At 53.9% G+C, this 18188-nt stretch overlaps 1 protein-coding gene across 1 annotated transcript; it reads left to right on the top strand.

Annotated features, from left to right (window-relative positions):
- The first annotated feature begins 4947 nt into the window (after positions 1-4947).
- Positions 4948-13450, top strand: NRN1 (neuritin 1). The gene is made up of 3 exons (XM_076330491.1): positions 4948-5408; positions 9583-9727; positions 12926-13450. Exons 1-3 carry the CDS (start codon positions 5354-5356, stop codon positions 13155-13157), a joined length of 432 nt encoding a protein of 143 aa, XP_076186606.1. The 5' UTR covers positions 4948-5353; the 3' UTR covers positions 13158-13450.
- Positions 13451-18188: the final 4738 nt, after the last annotated feature.

Genomic DNA, 18188 nt, shown 5'->3' with positions numbered 1-18188 from the left:
CTTAGGATTATGTTTCTTGGTGGAAAATTTCAGCGGTAAAGATGCTAAGGATTGATACTGCTTTCTTCTGAGACTGCTTTACTGAAACCATCCTACTCTTTGAAACATCCACAGGCACCTTAAGCAAATCATGTGTTGCAAACATAATTGTAGTGGGTGTGAACTCCATCTGGCTAGAGCAGCGCAGGCTCGCATACCTCCCCGCAGCTTGCCTGGGCTCAGCAGCAATGTCAATGTCACAATCCGATATAAAGGGGTCATGCTAATAAGATGCAGAATTTCAAGTGCACACACAGGCACCCTCCTAAAAATATATCCCTGAGGAGTGCAGTTAAATGCAAACACTACTGTTTCTGTAATAGATAGTGCTTTCCTTACTGGATTGGCTGGCACAAGCTGATCATGGTCAAGTGACATCTTGGTTTTTTAAGACTGCTTTTTAAACGAGAAAATTACTGAAGAATGAACATAGAGGCTGAGCTTTTCAAACAAACCTAGTGAAGTCTGGCATTCTGGTTTTTGCCTTTGAAAATCCCAGAAGCTGAGACTGAAGATTGCATTATTCTAATCACTTTCTCTGTTTACATCAGATCATTGTTTTCTGTATCAAATAGGTTACAAATACCATACCCAGCATTTTCCATTTTTTAAAGATTCGATATCAAGCAATCCCATCCCTTTTACATCCACTCAGCCATATACTTTTTTCTTTCCCAGTTTTATATTTGGAACCACAGCAACAGTTTAGATTTTCAGAAATACATTTTCACAGACATCAAATGACAATGATTTTCATGGTGAACGACAAGCACTATTTTAGTACTAATTTCTAGGCAGATGTGAGGCAAATTCTGGTCTCAGGTGCGTAACTTCAATTTTTTTTTGCTTAGCTAAAGTCAGACACATCCAGCCAGTAATGAAGCCAGATGTCTAATGAATGAGGCCACCCAAAAAAGCTTTATAAGACTGGCCATTATCAAAAGGTATTTCTTTAATCCTACCTGTCACATTTTCAGTGTGTTCTCATTATTTTTCTACTTAAATAAAATCTTAGAGGATCATACTGTGAACAGCTATTCATTTATCAGCTAGGTTTGATACTTGCCTGTATTTTTCTGGCTGGCCACCTTCCTCTAGGGAAAGTAGCAGCTGAGGGCTGGGAGCCACAGCACAAGCAAGGACAGCCACCTCTGCAGGACTGTAAAGCTGTCAGTCTGCCCCCCCCCCCCCTTCTCGGGGGACCTGTGAGACAGGCGGGTACAGAGACACAAGTCACTGGCTCCTGTTTCATCTCAGCTTCACTAGGGCTGGATCTCAGGCTGATGGTGAGGGAGAGTAAAAGCAGTCACCTCCTGGTAGAGGCGATGTTACTGCAGGATGAGCTAAGAGCGAATACATTTCTCACACACCCATAGGAGGGACTTTTAAATATCACAGTGATCACTGTACCCTCCCCTCCAACCTAAACCGATGCTCAGAATAAATCAGTCTCTGACTGACAGCATCAAAGATTCAGCTTTTTATCCCTATTACTAGCCCACAACCGTGAACTGAGGAGCCCATGGTGTAAGCTGTTTGAAGATATATTTTGCATTTAAAAAAAAAAAGGATGAAGGGAAAAAGAAATGTAGAGATGCAGCCAGCTATGCCAGGGAAAGCAGCTCTCTCTGCTACCTTGAGCCGGCTGCCTCTTTGGAGGTTCAGCCATGACAGTCAGCTGAAAGCTAAATGAGAAACACATCCGCTAAACGCGGTGGGTCCCCTTGTGGTAGATGGTTTAGATGGAGCTGAGCTCCCGTTATACCAGCTGCCCAGCACGCTGCTCTCCACCCGGTGGTGAGAGCGCAGGGCTGCCCACCCAAATACTTACCCAGCCACTCCGGCACACAGTACAGCCCACGCCGCCGCGGTGGCTACAGGCTTCGCTGCGCTGAGCAAGGCAGTTTCGCTATCTCTGGCAGAGCTATATCTGGCCAGCAGTCGTGGGCTCTGTCCGTCTGCCTCCGCCACGGCAGCGATCACACGCGGCTGTGGGATGACACTGCCGCCAACCCTAACAAGTGGAGCATGAGGCTGCCGCCAGGACGGAGCCCTTTTTCTTAAAAACAAGGGCAAAATCGTGCTGATGAGCAAACTGTCCTAACAGGGACTGAGTAAGGCACTGTCAGATGCTCCTCTCCTAAAAACATACACAGATGTCTCTTACAGACAGGCTGATATTCAAGCACCTTCCAATACCAAGTTGGAAAAAAAAAAAAGAAAAAAAAGGATAGTTTGATAAACAACTGTCCCCACTACATCCTGCTCCCCTGCTCCCAGCAGAGCTGAGAGTGCTGCTATTTGAGATGGGCTGAAACCGCTGGCTTTTGTTCAGAATCTATAGCGTGACAGGCCCCTTCACGGGGCAGAGAAGGTGGTAAGGCTGGAGCCGGGCTTGAATTTCAGACAGAGCTGGAATGCCCCAACAGTCAAGAACATTTACAGGAATTTGGCCAGGCCCTTTTTGCCTCCGTAATTGATGCCTCTAGCTGTTAGATCTTTTGTTGTTGTTGTTTGGCCAGAAATCCCCCAGAAATGCCTGTTCTTATGAGATTTGTGGCCAGGTTGCCAGAGGCTCCAGTCATTTAGGTGGTGATGGACATACCAAAACCCAGATATTAAACTCTTCCTGATTATGCATTGGAAACTGCCCTGAAGTTCATTCCAAAGCAGATTTACATAGTGTAATGTCAAAATCACATTCAATGCAAGCCTTTTGGAGCCAGCCTAACCTTTAACCTGAAGCTATAGCTTGTCTGCCCTCAGAAAAAAAGGAGCAGACAAAACCATAGCAGATATGAATGTATAAATAAACCAATACAGTTATCAATAGGGCAGAGGAGTGAAATGAGAAATTCCTCTTGCTGCAGCCTCCACAACCTGGTGCTCCTGCAGGGGTGCCTTGTCCTTCTTAACAGCAAATGCAGCCACAAGTGGCCAAGCTGCCAAGAGCTGGTAGGTTCAATGTTTATATCCATGTACTTCAACCCACACCCCTTTAATCCTGTTCCTTTTTTATGCTAATACACTGACTGTGAGACATAAAAGATCTTTTGGGCTACCTAACCTATCCTTCCCGGGAAAAGGATGGGGCTCTACATTTTGATATCCACTTCAGTCTCTCTGTTGCATTACAAAAGCACCCATTACCACAGCAGCAAAGAGCCAGGTAAAAGTGTTTTACCTTAGCCCTAGCTTAAACTCAAACCTTTCATTCCTTTGAAAGAGAACATGGTGCACAATCCGAAGCTTAGCCTTAGCCTCCTTGCTGCCACCAATGTCTTCAGGAGTGTGTAAAAGACAACTCTACTCTGGGCTGCAGTTTCATGGATGAGTGAATGGAAGGGCAAGCTGCCAGGGCACGCAGCACCCACTGCCTGTGCTTTGCGCTGCATTCACTACCGTGTGTCCACATGCTGAGCTGGCTCTGGGTGCTGGCTGAAAATGAACCTTTTTTTTTTAATTCCTCAGATTAGTTTTCAGCCAGCTCTGTTCTCTAATCTGGCTCAGCGTCCATAGTGGAGGTCCATAAATAGGAAGAAAAGGTGGAACAAAAAGGAATAGTGGGAAGGTGCAGAGGAGACAAGCCAGCATTTTTCATCTGCAGGCCCCAGCTGACTGCTAGCGTAGTTACCCAACATTATACCTGCTTTCCAGTTGAAGAAAAAGAGGTTGGGGTTTCATGATGGCTTTAGGAGGATGCACGTGCAGGCTGCCTCTACACACATTAGGTAGACCTAAAGAGGCAATGGCATTCACCAGCACTAGTTTGTGAATGGAGCTCTTCGCAAGGAAGTTTTTCATCTTGCCCTCCAGTTCCCTTACTTCCAGTTGCACTGATTCATTTAACCCCATGCAATCCCTGCCCTTGCCTGGTGGGCTTCAGCCTGGCAGCTGCTGTCCCTCTGTCATTGAGGTCTAAAGATTGTCACGAGTGGTTTGTAAAAGAGAGGGACCAACTGGGAGCCCAGCTGGTCCAGGCCGCTGCAGCACTGCCAGCACAGTGGGATTGCGAAGAGTCAGGGACCTGGGACCAGGAGGAGCGAAGATCAACAGTAGTTCTCCCTCCGACCAGTCCCCCTTTGGCTCCTGGAGATGCTATAGATGGCTGGTGAAGGCCAGGGATGAGGTGGAGGGAATAACTTTGCAGTGGAAGAGCCCAGGGGGAAGGCTGTAAGATGGAGTTTTGGTTAGTTACTTTGCCCCGGGAGAAGCCCATGCCAGCACATTTAGGTTCCTCCCACGCTGCTCTCCAGGTGGGGATGGCCTTGAGGACGGTCCCAGGAGGACATCAGGCTGCAGGAGTATCCCAGACCAAGCCCTGTCCCGGGCAGTGCTCCATGTAGCCTCGGCCGGCACCATCCCCTCCACCCAGCCCTGCCATACCTGTAGCCTGTCCCCAGAGGATGGGGTGCGCTGGCCCCCAGCCTCAGGCCGGCCCCACTGCGGCTCCCCAGGGCTACCCCACGTGTAACCCCTTTACCCACGCCACCCTCTGCAGTCCCGCAGCAGGGCTGCTGCCACCGGGATTGAGAACAGGCGGCAGGGCCGGGAGAGACCGGCTCCCCCCGCTCCCCCCCACCTCAGCCTGGGGGTGACGTCATGGTGGGGGAGGGGCGGGAAGGGGGAGGGGACCCCCGCACCTCCCTTTCCTCCTCCCCGCACCGCAGCGCGGGGGCCGGGCCGGCCAGCCCCGACGGGGCGGCCCGGGGGCGGAGGGGGTTCTGCCGTGCTATCCCCACCCCCGGGGGGGCGGCTCCTCCGTCTGCGTGTCTCTGTGTGTGTGTGTGTGTGTGTGTGTGCGCGTGTGTGCGCGTCCCCCCCCCGCCCCCGCATCCCTCCCGCCCCGGGGGGACGGTCCCGGCTGCCGCCCCCCCGCCGTCACACGGGAGCGGAGGGGGGGGAGTTTCTCGGCGATTAATGGGGCGGGGGACACGGGGAGAGCGGATAAATCCAGCCTGTGATGCCTATAAATGGCGTTTCTCTTCCAAGGTGCACATTTTTTTAAAAAAAGAAGAAGAAGAAGGGGAAAAAACCCGGTCCGTGTCATCCCCCCGCGTCAGGGCCGGTGGTGGGCGTGAGGCTGTACTTCCTCCGCCCCCTCCTAATGGAGCGAACCATTCCCAGCTAGTCCTCCTCGCCCTCTCCCTCTGCCTCCCTCTTTCTCTCCTTCTCCTCTTGTCTCCCCCCCTTGTCTGCAAAGTCCTCCGCTGCTCGGAACTTGTTGGCAATGCCTATTTTTCAGCTTTCCCCCACGTTCTCCAAAGTAACTATTTAAAGATCTGCAGCCGCAAATGGTTTTACTAAATGTAGGATGGGACTTAAGTTGAACGGCAGATATATTTCTCTGATCCTTGCTGTACAGATAGGTAAGTGGACTGCCAAATTCGGTATCAAGTTGTGTGCACCAAAGCCCGGCTGATGCATGCAGAAGCGGAATGTCGGAATAACCTGCGGTGACGGCCGCGGTTTGGGGCGGCGGAGGGACCCCCGCTCCCCGCTCCCCGCTCCCCGCTCCCTCTGCCTCCTCCCCGGTGGCATCTTCGCGGTTCTTCACGCTGTCAAGGCAGGGGGGTCCGCAGGAAAGGGAGCCGATTTTTTATTCCTCTTAAATCACTTTTGTTGTTCGTTTTCGTAAATCAGTGCATGCTCATTCGTACTTCGCTTTTTCCCCCCTCTCTTATTCTCCCTCCTTTTTCCCGCCCTGTTCTCGCCGTCCCCAGGAACCGACTGCATTTGTATTTGCTTTTCGGATATCCCCTGCATCACCGACAATTTGGGGACTCCAGTGCTAAGAAATCCCCCCCCTCTTCCCCGAGGGACAGAGAAATAAGAACCCGCACAAAATGGCTTGCGAGAGATCTAGCTGGAAAGTTTTTTTTTTTTGCAGAAAATCAGGGGGACAAGCGAAGGGCTCCCTTTGGGAACTTGGAGGCTTTCCCATTTGCAGAGCAGCCTAAAAACAAACAAAACCCAACGCTAACTTAAAAAAAAAAAAAAAATCCACCCGAATGCGGGGATTAAACAAATAAAAATTATTAAGAAATCACGAAGTCCCACCGCCCGATCGTTAATTTTGTGCTCGGAGAACCGCCGTCAAAAAACGAGCGGGTCCAAAAAATGTCTATATATGTTAAGTTACTTAAAATAGAACAGGTTTCCCTCCACTCCGGTATGCGTTTTTGTGTGCTCGTTGCTGGTTTTGTTTAATACCTTGGGTTTTTCGCTGGTTCTTCTTGATGGTTTGCTCTCAGGTTCATTTTATTCAACATTTCTTTGGTGAAAATTTTTTGAGTTACAGACATTAAACAATCTCCAAGTTAATGACCACTTTGGTCCTGTACAGGCAAATTTTAAATATTATTTATTGAATATGTATATTCCCGAGCATGATCCAAAACTGGGCTTCAAGGAAAGGGCGATTAAAGCGCGTCTTTTATTATCCAGGTTGTCAGGTGTGAGGAGACCTTTGAAAATATTTGCCTGCAAAGGAATTCTGCTACAATAGAAAAAATGCTCGGCATTGCTAATTAGAGATCATTTTGCTCGGTCACCCTCGTCTCCAGACAATCTCTGCAGCATTTTGTGGGTACCAAAAGAAAGAGGGGGGGGGGGAGAAAAAAAAAAGAAAAAAAGAGGGGGGGGAGAACAAGAAAGGGAGGAAAGAAGGAGGCAAAATGCCTTGAACATTTCCTCATCGAGAAAAGAAAAAAATAAGAAATATTGCGATGAAATGTTGACCTCTGGAAAATGTGGATATACGATGCAACCCCCTCCAATCGTATTACCATTCCATTTTAAATGAGGCTGAACTCTTCAGAAGGCCATTTTCTGTACTGTCAGAGAAAGACGGGGGAAGGCGTTATTTGGATGTTTTCCTTAATTTCAGTCCTTGCGGTTTTTTGTTTGTTCGTTTGGAGGAGGATGATTTTCTCTCATTTGCGTTTATTTGATTCAACCGAGGGAGGATTTTATTCACCGTGAAATTTCAAAAGGTAGCTAGAGTCGCTGGGAATCGCCGTCCCCGGGCTGGCGTGAGCATGAGCAGTCATTTGGAAAGTTACCCCCAAATATTGCTGCACACCGCGGAGATGGTGGCGGTGCGGTCGCTTTGCGGTGCCCTGGGAGAGGACGGCTTTGAAGCTCGTGGAGGGCTTTTCTCCTCTCCGCTCCTCCTTCGGTATTTCGGGTAACCTCCCCCCCACGCCCCCCCTCCCCCGAAATCAGCTTCTGGTTGTCGGTGTGGGGGTTGCAAAGGGCCATTTGCCTTTGCCCCGTCCCCGGTAACGGCTTGTATGAAATGGATGTTCGGCTCGTTCCCAAAATGTCTATGTTTCCCGCAGCAGCACCAGGGCTTAAAAAAAAAAAAAATATATATATATATGTATTTATTTCTTTATTTGGGCAGCGGGGATTGGGAGCTGTCCGAAACCCCTGACATTTTGGGAGGGGGGGGGGGGGGCGCGGGGACTGAGTCTCTGCGGAAGGAGCCCAGGGACAGGAGGGGTGGACCAGGCGCAGCTGAAGGGCGGGCGGACTGAGAGGACGGGGAGCGGGTTTCGGGAGGGGGCACGATCCGTTATGGATGGCTCCTGCGGTCCTGCTGCATTGCAAATTGCTGCACGCTCTTGCCTTTGAAGGACGGGGAGGGGGGAAGGTCGGGGCCACGGCAAAGCTCAAGCGACCTAGTTCAAGTGAAATCCCGCTGTCGTTTAACCGGGCGGGACTCTCGTCTCTCCGCTTTTGCTTTTTTTTTATTGGTGGGGTTTAGGGCGGCTTTGGACCGGGGGTACACTGTGCGGAGGAAGCACACGGGGCCAGGTCGCCCCTCGGAGGGGAAGGATGCTCTGAGCCCCGCTGGTCCCAAACCTGACCCTCTACCACCCTCACTCCCCGGGCCCGGGGCAGGGCTCCGCTTCGGACCCCGTATTTTCAGTGCAGCCCGTCACGTTTTTGGAGAAATTCGTGGCAACTTCCCTTCCCCTCTCCCCCTGTAGCTGCCGGAGCGGGATGGCGCGGGTTTTATAGGACATGGTTTTACCCTCGGGATGGTCCTCGGTTCTTCTCTATTTGTTTGCCTGGCTTTTTTTCCTACCGTAGCCAATGCCTGTAGCCTGCTGGGGTTTTGATGTGACGGCTGGTGCTGGTGTGTGTGTAGAGGGGAGTGGCCACCAAGTCGTGTTAGCGATGAATCAAACGGCAAGAGGGGGATCTGGGTTGAAACAGTCTCTTTCGGAGTCAGCCATTTAGCTTCTAACTGGTGCCCGGCAAGGAAACACACGCACACGCACCCCCCGCCACAGCCATGTCCTGGGGATACGGATCGTGAGGGGACCCCCACCCCGACACTCCCCCCCCCCCCCCCCCCGGCGGTGTAGGCGGACGGGGGCTCCTCCGAAAGAGGGGGGGGAACCCCTCCCGCCCCCGCTGGCCGCAGCGACATCCCGTTTGCGCTGCCCGGGGTCGAGCCCGGGCCCAGGGACACCACGGCGTCCCCAACGCCCGCCACTGGCAGGAGAGCGGTCAGGGATCAGCATCCCCCCCCGCCCCGTGCCCGGGTACCCCAGCCCGCCGGCTGGGGCTGGGGCTGGGGCGCGGGCTGCTGCGGGCGGGTGCGCGGTGCTGTGAGGCTGCACAGGCCCCGGATTGAGTCCTGCGGGCCGCGTCGTGCAGCAGCAATGTCCCCGCGTCCCGTCCCGTCCCGTCCCGTCCCTCCGCGGGGCCTGGCCCGGCAGCCGCGGACACCCGGGAGGAGCCATCTCACGCACGCCGTAATTCATTTTTTTTCCCCGTTTGCAGGCGGTTGTTCTTGGGTTTGTTACTATTGTATTTAACCGAGTGCCGTTTTCTAGCGCAATCCCGACGGGTGCCCGAGGCAGCAGGTTTGAGGGAGCGAGATTCACCCCTGCCCCTTCCCGCCCCGCTGCCCCCAGCCCAGGCAGCCGCGGGGCCGGCGCCTTCGCAGCTGCGTGCGTGGCTTTGAGGGACGCTTCTTTTCGTGTCTTTATCTCAGCTTTCTAGTGATTTTTTTTTATTAGTTCCCCCCCCCCCCCCCCCCCCCCGCTGCGTCTCGCGCGGTATTTGCCAGGCGGCCTGGGCAATAAGGAGCCGTGTGCGTGCGTGCGTGCGCGCCAGCGTTTGTGCGGAGAAACGCGCCTGCTGCTTCGAGGCGGAATTTTCTAACAAAGGAGCAAGTCCGGGGAGAAGCAGGCAGCGCATCTCCACCTATCCTCCCCTCCTCCACGCCCCTAAAAAAAAAAAAAAAGAAAAAAAAAAGAAAAAAAAAACCTGAAAACCCCGGTGCTAATTAGCAAAGGGCGAAAAGCCCCTGACTCATGTCCCCGAGTGCCCGACGGCGACCCTGGCTCGGTCCCACCGCGCTCCTCCTGCCCCAGATCGCCGCTGCCCGGCGGGGCGCGCCTTTAGCAATGGGGGGGGGGGGGGGAGTGGGGAGGAGGGGAAGGGGCGAGGGGGGGCGGCGGCGCGGGGGGCCGGGGCGGGCGGGGAGCCGGCGGAGCTGACCTGTGCCCCTGCCCCCCCCAGCGTACCTGGTGCAGGCGGTGAGAGCGGCGGGGCGGTGCGATGCGGTCTTTAGGGGCTTCTCGAACTGTTTGCTGCGGCTGGGCGATAACATGGCCAAATACCCGCAGGACCTGGACGACAAGAGAAATCTCCAAACGATCTGCGCGTAGGTCTTTCCTCTCTCCTTCGGGGCCGCGGGGGGAGAACGGGACTAGGGGGTCACCCGGGGCTGGGCAAGGGGGGCGAGGTTGGATGGTGGCGGTGGGAAGGGGAGCAACAGAAGTAACGCGGGGTTTGGTGGTTTGGGGTTGGATTCTCTGCTCCAGGGTCCCTCCAAGCGCACTGCCACGGGGACAGGCCGGGCTTGGGGAACAGTGAGGTCTGGAGGGAGTTTTTACAATGTCTTTTTTAGTTTTTCCCTCCGTGAATCTGGGTGGGTTTTTTTTTTCTCTTTCTTTTTTTTTTCCCCCCCTCCCCTCCTTAGCTCCTCGCTTGTACTCTTTCCCCTCTCCTGCTTTGCACTGGGGTGTTGACATCAGCTGCACGGGGGTTGTTATCCCTTCCCTTATTGCTGCCTTTGGGACCCACGCTCACTGGCAGGCTCCGGGCCCCCCCCGGGCGCTCAAGGCAGAGGCAGGCCGGGGGGAGGCAGCTCACCCCGGCCGGGGGCAGCCGGCGCTGGGCAGGCGATTCCTCAGAAAACAAAATGTAATTAAAAAGAAAAAAGCCCAGCCACAATATTAATCGCCCTGGACGGCCGTCCCAGCGGCAGCTCTTCTCCACCCCCCTGCGCCGCTCGGGCCCCCGTGGCCTCCGAAGAAAGCCCATTTCCCCCCAGTTTCGCCCCGCTCCTGGCACAGAGGGGAGGAGAAGGAAGGGGCAACCATAAAGGGGAAAATTAATAATAATAGAAAGGAAAACATCAGCAAAAAATAATAAAGGGAGAAAAAGAGCTCGCCTTGCAAAATCGGCTCCTGCTCCCCTCCTTCCCAATTACTCTCCGAAGCTGGAGGAACTGGGACAGCTGGAGGAGCCCTAAATTTGGGGTAGTTCTCCCCAGAGCTCAGGGCAGCGGATCTTACCAGGGGGAGGGAAACCTGGGGCGGCTGCCGGGGGCCGGGGAGCCGCCACCTCCGGCCTCGCCCGCCCTGCCTCGGGGTCTCGCGCCCCGGGCAGGGCGGTAGAAACGGGCATTTTCGATACTTCCGGGGAAAAAAAAGTCCGGCTGCACAGGGTATTATCCCGTCTCCCCGTTGCTGTTTTCCGGCACAAACTCCCTCCGCCGAAAAAAACCAAACCAAAACAAAGCAAAAAAAGGGAGAAATTAATATTTAGAAACGAGATAAGGTCCTTAGACATAAATATGTTCGGAATAGTTTTTCTCTGATTTTACTCCGCGAAAATCAGAAAACGAAGGACATGGGAAGGTGAGAGGAAAGGAAAGGAAAGGAAAGGAAAGGAAAGGAAAGGAAAGGAAAGGAAAGGAAAGGAAAGGAAAGGAAAGGAAAGGAAAGGAAAGGAAAGGAAAGGAAAGGAAAGGAAAGGAAAGGAAAGGAAAGGAAAGGAAAGGAAAGGAAAGGAAAGGAAAGGAAAGGAAAGGAAAGGGGAAGAAGAAAAGAGAAGAGAAAAGGAGAGGAGAGAAGAGAAAAGGAGAGGAGAGAAGAGAAAAGGAGAGAAAAGGAGAGAAGAGAAAAGAAAATGAGAGAAAGGAGAAGGAGAAGGAGGAGGAGAAGGAGGAGGAGAAGGAGAAGGAGAAGGAGGAGAAGGAAAAGGAAAAGAAGGAAAAGGAAAAGGAAAAGGAAAAGGAGGAAAAGGAGAGGCCCTGTAACCCTCCTCTTTTCTCTTTCTACCTGGAGATTTCTGAGCCAAGCACCTACTAAGGCTGGCACCTCGCTGTAAATGCTGGGTTGCGGTTTACCTTGTGTCCTGCATGAGGAATAAATACCCAGGGGCAGCAGCGTCCTAATATGATGTCCTTTGGCCCTGGCGTGCCGGACCAGAGGTGGTCCCGACCTGTAAAAAGTACCTCTTTTCCAAGCAAGAGCCTTTTCCCGACCACTTCCCACCACCCGATTGCCTTCGCCCTATGCCGGGATGTGTATTGAAAGAAGATGGGGAAAGATTTAATTTTCCTTTGGGAGATGCAATTACAGCAGAAATACTGCAGGAGAGGCACACTCTCAGACTCTGGCTTCTCAGTATCTCATTATTTATTACAAATGTAGCAAACATTGGGAGTCTACAACCAGCTTAGAGTGCTCATAAATTAGAGGCTGTAGGACTACTTTAAAAAAAAGAAAATCAAGATCCAAATTTGCAGGTGCCCCCTTTGAGGCAAGGGGGAAATAGGAGGCAGAGGGCAGATTCGGGGTGATTTTCGATAACCCAGACGCGGAGAGGAAAGGTCCTCCCGTCCCCCCAGGGTGGGGCAGTGGGACAGGTCCCGTCCCGGCGGCAAACCCCGGTCCAGTCCCCGTGAAGAAGGGAATTAAAAGAAAAAGGAAAAACCTGTGGGGACAGCTGGAAATTATCCTGGGGAAGGAGAAACCCTTCGCCGCCTACAGACCCCTGGCCACGGATGAGGAGTCCCTCCCGCCGCTCCCCGCGCCGCGGGCCGGTGCGGGGCGCCCAGGAGGGGAAGATGCTCCTTCCTCTTTCTCCTCTTCCTCTTCTCCTCCGCTTCCTCCCTTCCTGCCCCTGCAGTCAGGCCCCGCTCCCGCCCCGGGGGATCCCTCCCGAGGGTTTCTAACGCTGCCCCGGGACCCTCCAGGATACCGCCTCCCGCCTGGGAAAAGCGATGCTTTTCCCAGCCCCCTCTGCCCGCTCCCACCGGTGACGAAAAAACCCTCGGGACGAGCCCGTGGGCTCCTAGGCTGGCGTCTGCCAGCCGAGGGGTTGCATGCCCTCTCCCCCCGTCAGGCAAAGACCCCCTCCGGCAGAGACCCACCAAAGCAATTTTTGCACCATCCCGCCCAGCCCGGGCTGGTGCCGAAGGCGGGGTTGGTGAGGGGGGGATCCCCGAAACCACAGTCAGCGGCAGACCCCCGGGAGCTGGCAGGGGAGCCGCTGCCCAGCGCAAAGCGTGCGCACGGGGCGGGCTGTGGGGCAGCCCGGGGAAGGCGAGGGGCCGAGGATCCCCTCCCAGAAACCGGTGTCTGGGGAGGTGGCGGGGGGGGGAGGCAGGGGCCCGGTTTTAGGGCGGGGAAGGCGGCGTCTCCTGCCCGCCGGGCGCTAGCCCCCCTTTAAGGCATGTCCCCGCTCAGCTCCGCCATCGGGGGTCGGGGGCGGCGGGCCCGAGGGGGGATCTCCCCCGGGAAGGTGGGTGTGTGCCTGTTTTGATGCCGGCTGCTCTCCCCTCCTGCAGGTACTGGGATGATTTCCACGCCTGCACCCTCACAGCGCTCACCGATTGCCAGGAAGGAGCGAGAGACCTCTGGGAGAAATTGAGACGGGAATCCAAAAACCTCGATTTCCAAGGCAGCTTATTTGAACTGTGCGGAGGCGGCAGCGGCGCGGCACCGTCCCTCCTCCCGCCGGCTTTGCCCCTGCTCCTGGCGGCTCTGTGGGCCGCGCTAGTGACCTGGCTGCCTTTCTAGGGGGGCGAGCACACTCACACCCACACCCTCTCCATGTGCTGGATCTATAGAGGAAGTGTCCATCCGTTGCTTTGGGGACGTTGTGCTTTTCTGTGGTTGATGATGATGATGGTGGTGGTGGTGGCTGATGATGGTGAAACACCCATGTAGGACTGTGGAAGCGTTCTCCCTTTATTTTTTGTGTTTTATTTGCCAAATGTTACCAAACAGGCAGCGGCGCGCAGCCCAAATCGGACCTCAGCTTTACTATCGCTTCGAATCAAAAATAGAAAAAAATAAAAGTACAAACTCGAGCCCTCGTTGTGCAAAAGCAATCTCAGGAACGGCTCTGGGCCACCTAACGCTAAGGTTGTAATCGGCCGGGATACCTCCCGGCGGGCCACGGGCTCCTCTAAAAATGTGGCAGTGTGCGAGGCGAGAACAAAAACGCAGACAAAAAAAGGCGCTGGCGATGAATCCAAGGTAGATGTCCACGTGTGAAGCATATGGTGAATAATTCACAATCTCTCATCTTTCCTCCACAGTCGCTTGTTTTCTGGTCATTCCACTGAAAAAAAAAATAAATAAAAAAGGGTATTTTTCCTCGAGGGGAAAAGAGAGAGAGAAAGGGAAACGAACAGTTAAGGAAGGAAGGAAAGAAGGGAAGGAGGAAGGAAGGAAGGAAGGAAGGAAGGAAGGAAGGAAGGAAGGAGGGAAGGAAGAAAGGAAGGAAGGAAGGAGGGAAGGAAGGATGGATGGATGGAAGGAAGGGAAGAAAGAGATGTGTCCGAATGCCCGGAGGAGTGAAGGAATGCTGCTAACAGATCTCTGAGAGTTTACCTTTACTTGCTGTTCGCAGGCATCTTTCCGAATTCACTGCCTTTAATTTTTTCCTCCTCTTTGTTTTAGATGTTACACATACCAGTAAAATATCTGAATATCCAACCGTAGAGATCACAAAAAGGGGGCTTAAATGTAAACCTAAAGAAAAAAAACCCCAAACAACAACAGCAAAATGATTTTGAAAAAAAGAGCCTTGATTTTAAAAGAGAAAAAAATGTAATTTAAACAAGAGTTTATTATAAAGTCAATTCAGCAAAAAAAAATCCTACAAAAAAAGATTTGCTACAAAGTATAGACATAAGTATAAAATAAAAATTATTGTTTGAAATGAGGGTGTCGTCCTTTTTATAAAATATGCCTAGACTATCTTGAAAAGGACAGGGCTTTTAAGGCAAGGAAGGCTAAATCCCGAACCGATCCCTTGATGAACATGGCAATTTCAGTTCAAACAAGGACAGGGCGGCTGAATTGGTTAGTCTCAGCTTTCCCCTTTTTCTTTGTTTTTTTTTTTCCTTTTCTTTCTTAAAAAATATGCTATAAATCCTCCCACCCTCCTCCTCCCGAAACCCAAAAAAGCAGCACCCCCGTTTCGCAGCTGCCCGGAGCCGGCGAAGGGAACCCGGCGCAGCGGCGGGGGGGCGGGCGGCGCGGCGGTCCCGCGGGTGCGGGCGCGGTGCGCGGAGCGGCGCGGAGCCCCGGCGGAGGGAGGGCAGCAACCACCATTAAGGAGGAGGCTGCGGAGCTGGAGCCGGGGCGCCGAGGAGCCCTTTCATAATTAATAAGGCAGCTCAGCCGAAGGAGCAAGGGGAAGGGGGGGACGGGGTATTGATTTCGCAGCAGAAGCTGCTCTAACCTCGGCTATTTATAGGCGCCTGATGGCTTTAAAAAGAAATACACATCAAAGAGTAAACACGTCCTTTTTTCTTATAAGGCGAGAGCCCAGCTGGCGACCGGGGGTGGGTGGGTGAGTGGGTGATGGGGAGGTAGGGGCCACGAATTGGTTTGAGGTGATTTATTCCGGTGGGGAGTCGTTGCCTGTGCAATAGCTCTCCTTTGCCAACGTGTAGGGTGGCAGGGTCTCTCTCTCCTTCGCCCCCTCTCCCTGCTCCCCTTCCTTCCCAAGGTCCGCAATGTAATGTGTAAGCAATAGCAAATGTAACAGTTCATAAATCAAACAGTGGGTCGCAAGCCAATCTGCATTTCCCAAACGGTTTGAATCCCAGCAACGAATGCGCTCAGGAACTGGAGCCAGGCGCCTTTACCACTGGAAGCAATGTTGATTTTTTAATGATAAAATACATTATGTGTGTGTGGGGGGGGGGGGGGGGCTTTGGGGCTTTGCAGGGCTCAGCCTCGCTTCGGCAGACACAGGTCTGCTTGCATTTCGGTTTCCTTTGCCCTCCCTCTAGACTCAATCCCCACCACCACCAAAGAGAAAGCAAAACCCTGGAGAGCAGAGCTTTGTTTAAATGGTTTGGGTTATTTTCCCTCCCCACAGAGGATCTAGACCTAAATTGATTTTTCTGTGCACATCTCTATATTCATGAGGTCAGGCGCTGCTGTTTTGATTTCCTGTAGCACGAAACACCAGCTGCCGAGGAGAGAGGGGAGAGAGAGCCCTTGCTGGGGTGCGAGGGGCTCCGCAGACTGCTGTCTCCGCCGGCTGGGCCCCGGGCACCTTTCGCCGGCGGCAGGCAGCCCGCTTCGCCCCGAGGTGCCCGGGCGCCGGTCCCGCCCGCTGCCGGCATCCCCCGGCTCGGCGCCGGGATGCAGCCGGGCGTGCTCCCGCCGCGGCCCCCATCTTCCCGGCTGTCGGACGGTGCCCGTCCGTCGGAGGACGGTGGGAGGGGAGCCTCTCAGCTTTTCCTCACCTCTCGGAAGAAAGCTGAAACTCCGTAATAAGGGGGCGATTTCCAGCTCATTAGTGGACTCGAGTTATCTTCGCGTGAGGTTGAATTACTAATGGATAAACTCTCCGTAATTAGCACATCCCCCAATTAGCCCTCCGTTGAGGCGAATGGTGGCAAGCGGTGGCAAACCGGGGAAAAAAGAGCCGACCGGGTCAGGATGGGGCCGGCGGCGGCGGCAGGGCGTCCGGCGGTGCCGGTGGCCGTGCCCCTCCCCACCCCTCCTGCCGCCCCCCGGACACCTCCCGAGGAGCCTCCCGTTTCGGGCTCCTCATTGCCGGGCGCCCATCCCGGGGGCGCAGGCCGGGCACCGGGCATCCCGGGCCAGCCGAGGCGCAAGGAGGTATTTGCTGCTCAAAAACCTGCATTGCGCCCCCGGGATTTCCCACACAGGCGGCAGGGACTGCAGCAAACCCCGGTCCCGCCGGCTCAGCTCCCCCCGGGCAACCGGTAAGCGAGGCTCTCCCCGCCGGCAGCTCGGTATTTTTTTCGGGAAACGCGAGCAACCAACAAACTCCCTCCCCTCCTTCATCCTGTTCATTTTATAAGACCCCCTCAGTGCGCAAGACGTTGGTTGTTCCCCTTTCTGCCCCTTTCAGGTGTTATTTCTGAAGCCTGAGTGCAATGGTGGATTTTTTTTTTAACCCAGGGATGATTGCTCTGTCTTGCCTTGTTTCGTGGCCAAGGAAACATGAGCTCTCCCCCAAGTTCCAGAAAGGGACTGAGCGTACTCGGTTTGCCTTCTGTCGCTTTGCACCTGCAGGGTTTGTAAGGGCTGGCAGGAGAGGGCTGCGGGGGGAGGCAGGGGTGTCGCTTGCCGGGCTGGTCCCGCTGCCCCAGGCAGCGGCACCTTTAGCAAAAGCCGGAGAGGTTCAAGCCTCTGAACACCCCTTAACTCCTGGGCAAACGTGAGCTGGTGAACTGGGGAGGGGAAAAAAGGCCACGGAAAAGCATTTAAACGTTGACAGTAACCACGATAAAATTATCACCTGCTTAAACAAAAAGTATACAAGCACACACAGAGGAAAAAAAAAAAAACCAAACACAGATCAACAGGGAAAAAAACCCACAGCTGAAACAAAAGGCAAGCCAGTGCCTTTCTAGCTGGCTGGATAATCAGGGAGGGTTGCAGCCATTGCGGCTCTGTCTGCCCTAATTCCTGTCCCCAGCTCCGACTGAGCAACCGCAGCCCCGCAGTCCCCGGAGGGCCGCAGAAATCTGGCTCCTTCCTTCCCCGCCAGTGCTGGATGAACCCGTGCTCGGCAATCGGCTGCTCTCTGCCAGCCTCCACCTTTTAGCAGCCTGGCTCAGCTCTGGAGGGAAGGCTGCGCCTTGCTGCCCGCTTGGGCTGCCCTCCGACGCGGCGAGACTGCACCAGCACTGGGCTGAGGTGGTGGCGGTCGATTTTCTTCTTTTAAAGGCAGAGGGGGGGAAGTCACTTTCCCATCTGCTCCTGTTCAAGGCTGTAACAGGGAGATGGAGCGGGCCTGTGCTGGGAGCAAAAGCTTGAGCCAGGACGCACAAAACTGAGGAAACACTGTCTGAATGGTAGTGAGGGCAAACAGGTCGGTCCTTATGGAGAGAGCAGGGAGGGATGGTATAAAAGTAAAGTGCGGTACCCATTTCTCACAGAACGGTACACATTTCTGTGGCTAGGTCTACCCCTCAGAAGAAGCAGCGAGATGCTGTTGGTCCCTGGCTGGTTTGCACAGTCTAGGGACAAATCTATCGGTGACTCTTCCAGCCCTCTTCCTTTCCGGGGCCCTGTTTAAATCTGTGCAGTTGCTTTCCTGCCCAGTGAAATCCAGCAGGCTCTGTGAAGGGCTGACAACCGGAGGAGACAGAGGCCAGTTCAGCCTTCCTATTCATCAGGGCTGATTCATTAATAATTAGTGCCATTAGGTGCACTACAGTAGTGCCTGAGGGCCCCAATTAAAGGAAAGTGAGCTTGTTAAATCCAGAGCGCCAGATTCTCCCTCTGTTACTCCTGCCTGATGCAGAGGTGGTGCCTCCAGGGTGGGCAGCAGGAATAGCCCCAGCTTTCTAGGTATGCAGCCTCTCTGCCTTCCCCTTCCCTCCTCCTCCTCCAGCTTTTCCCTCTCCTTTCCCTTAGCTGCAGATCCTGCTTAAGGACTGCTGCAGAGAGAGGCTGGTACTGGAGGTGGCTAGCAGGACTAGAGGGAGGAGGTGGCAAATCGGGTTATTTTTCAGAGCCGCTTCATTCTTCATCACAGGGCAAAGGAGTGGGTTTGGATATTGTTTTTGCAGGGATGGGGGTGGGTGGGCAAAGTGATGGGGACTG

This window comes from Aptenodytes patagonicus, chromosome 2 (assembly GCF_965638725.1).
Source record: "Aptenodytes patagonicus chromosome 2, bAptPat1.pri.cur, whole genome shotgun sequence".
Lineage (NCBI taxonomy): Eukaryota > Metazoa > Chordata > Aves > Sphenisciformes > Spheniscidae > Aptenodytes > Aptenodytes patagonicus.
This window is presented reverse-complemented; position numbering and strand designations above follow the sequence as displayed.

What these genes read in the sequence shown, in the direction of transcription:
- NRN1 (XM_076330491.1), top strand. Translation starts at nt 5,354, where the DNA reads ATGGGACTTAAGTTGAACGGCAGATATATTTCTCTGATCCTTGCTGTA. An exon ending in GATCCTTGCTGTACAGATAG is followed by an intron (nt 5,409 to 9,582) that starts GTAAGTGGACTG and finishes TGCCCCCCCCAG; the next exon opens with CGTACCTGGTGCAGGCGGTG. An exon ending in AATCTCCAAACGATCTGCGC is followed by an intron (nt 9,728 to 12,925) that starts GTAGGTCTTTCC and finishes CCCCTCCTGCAG; the next exon opens with GTACTGGGATGATTTCCACG.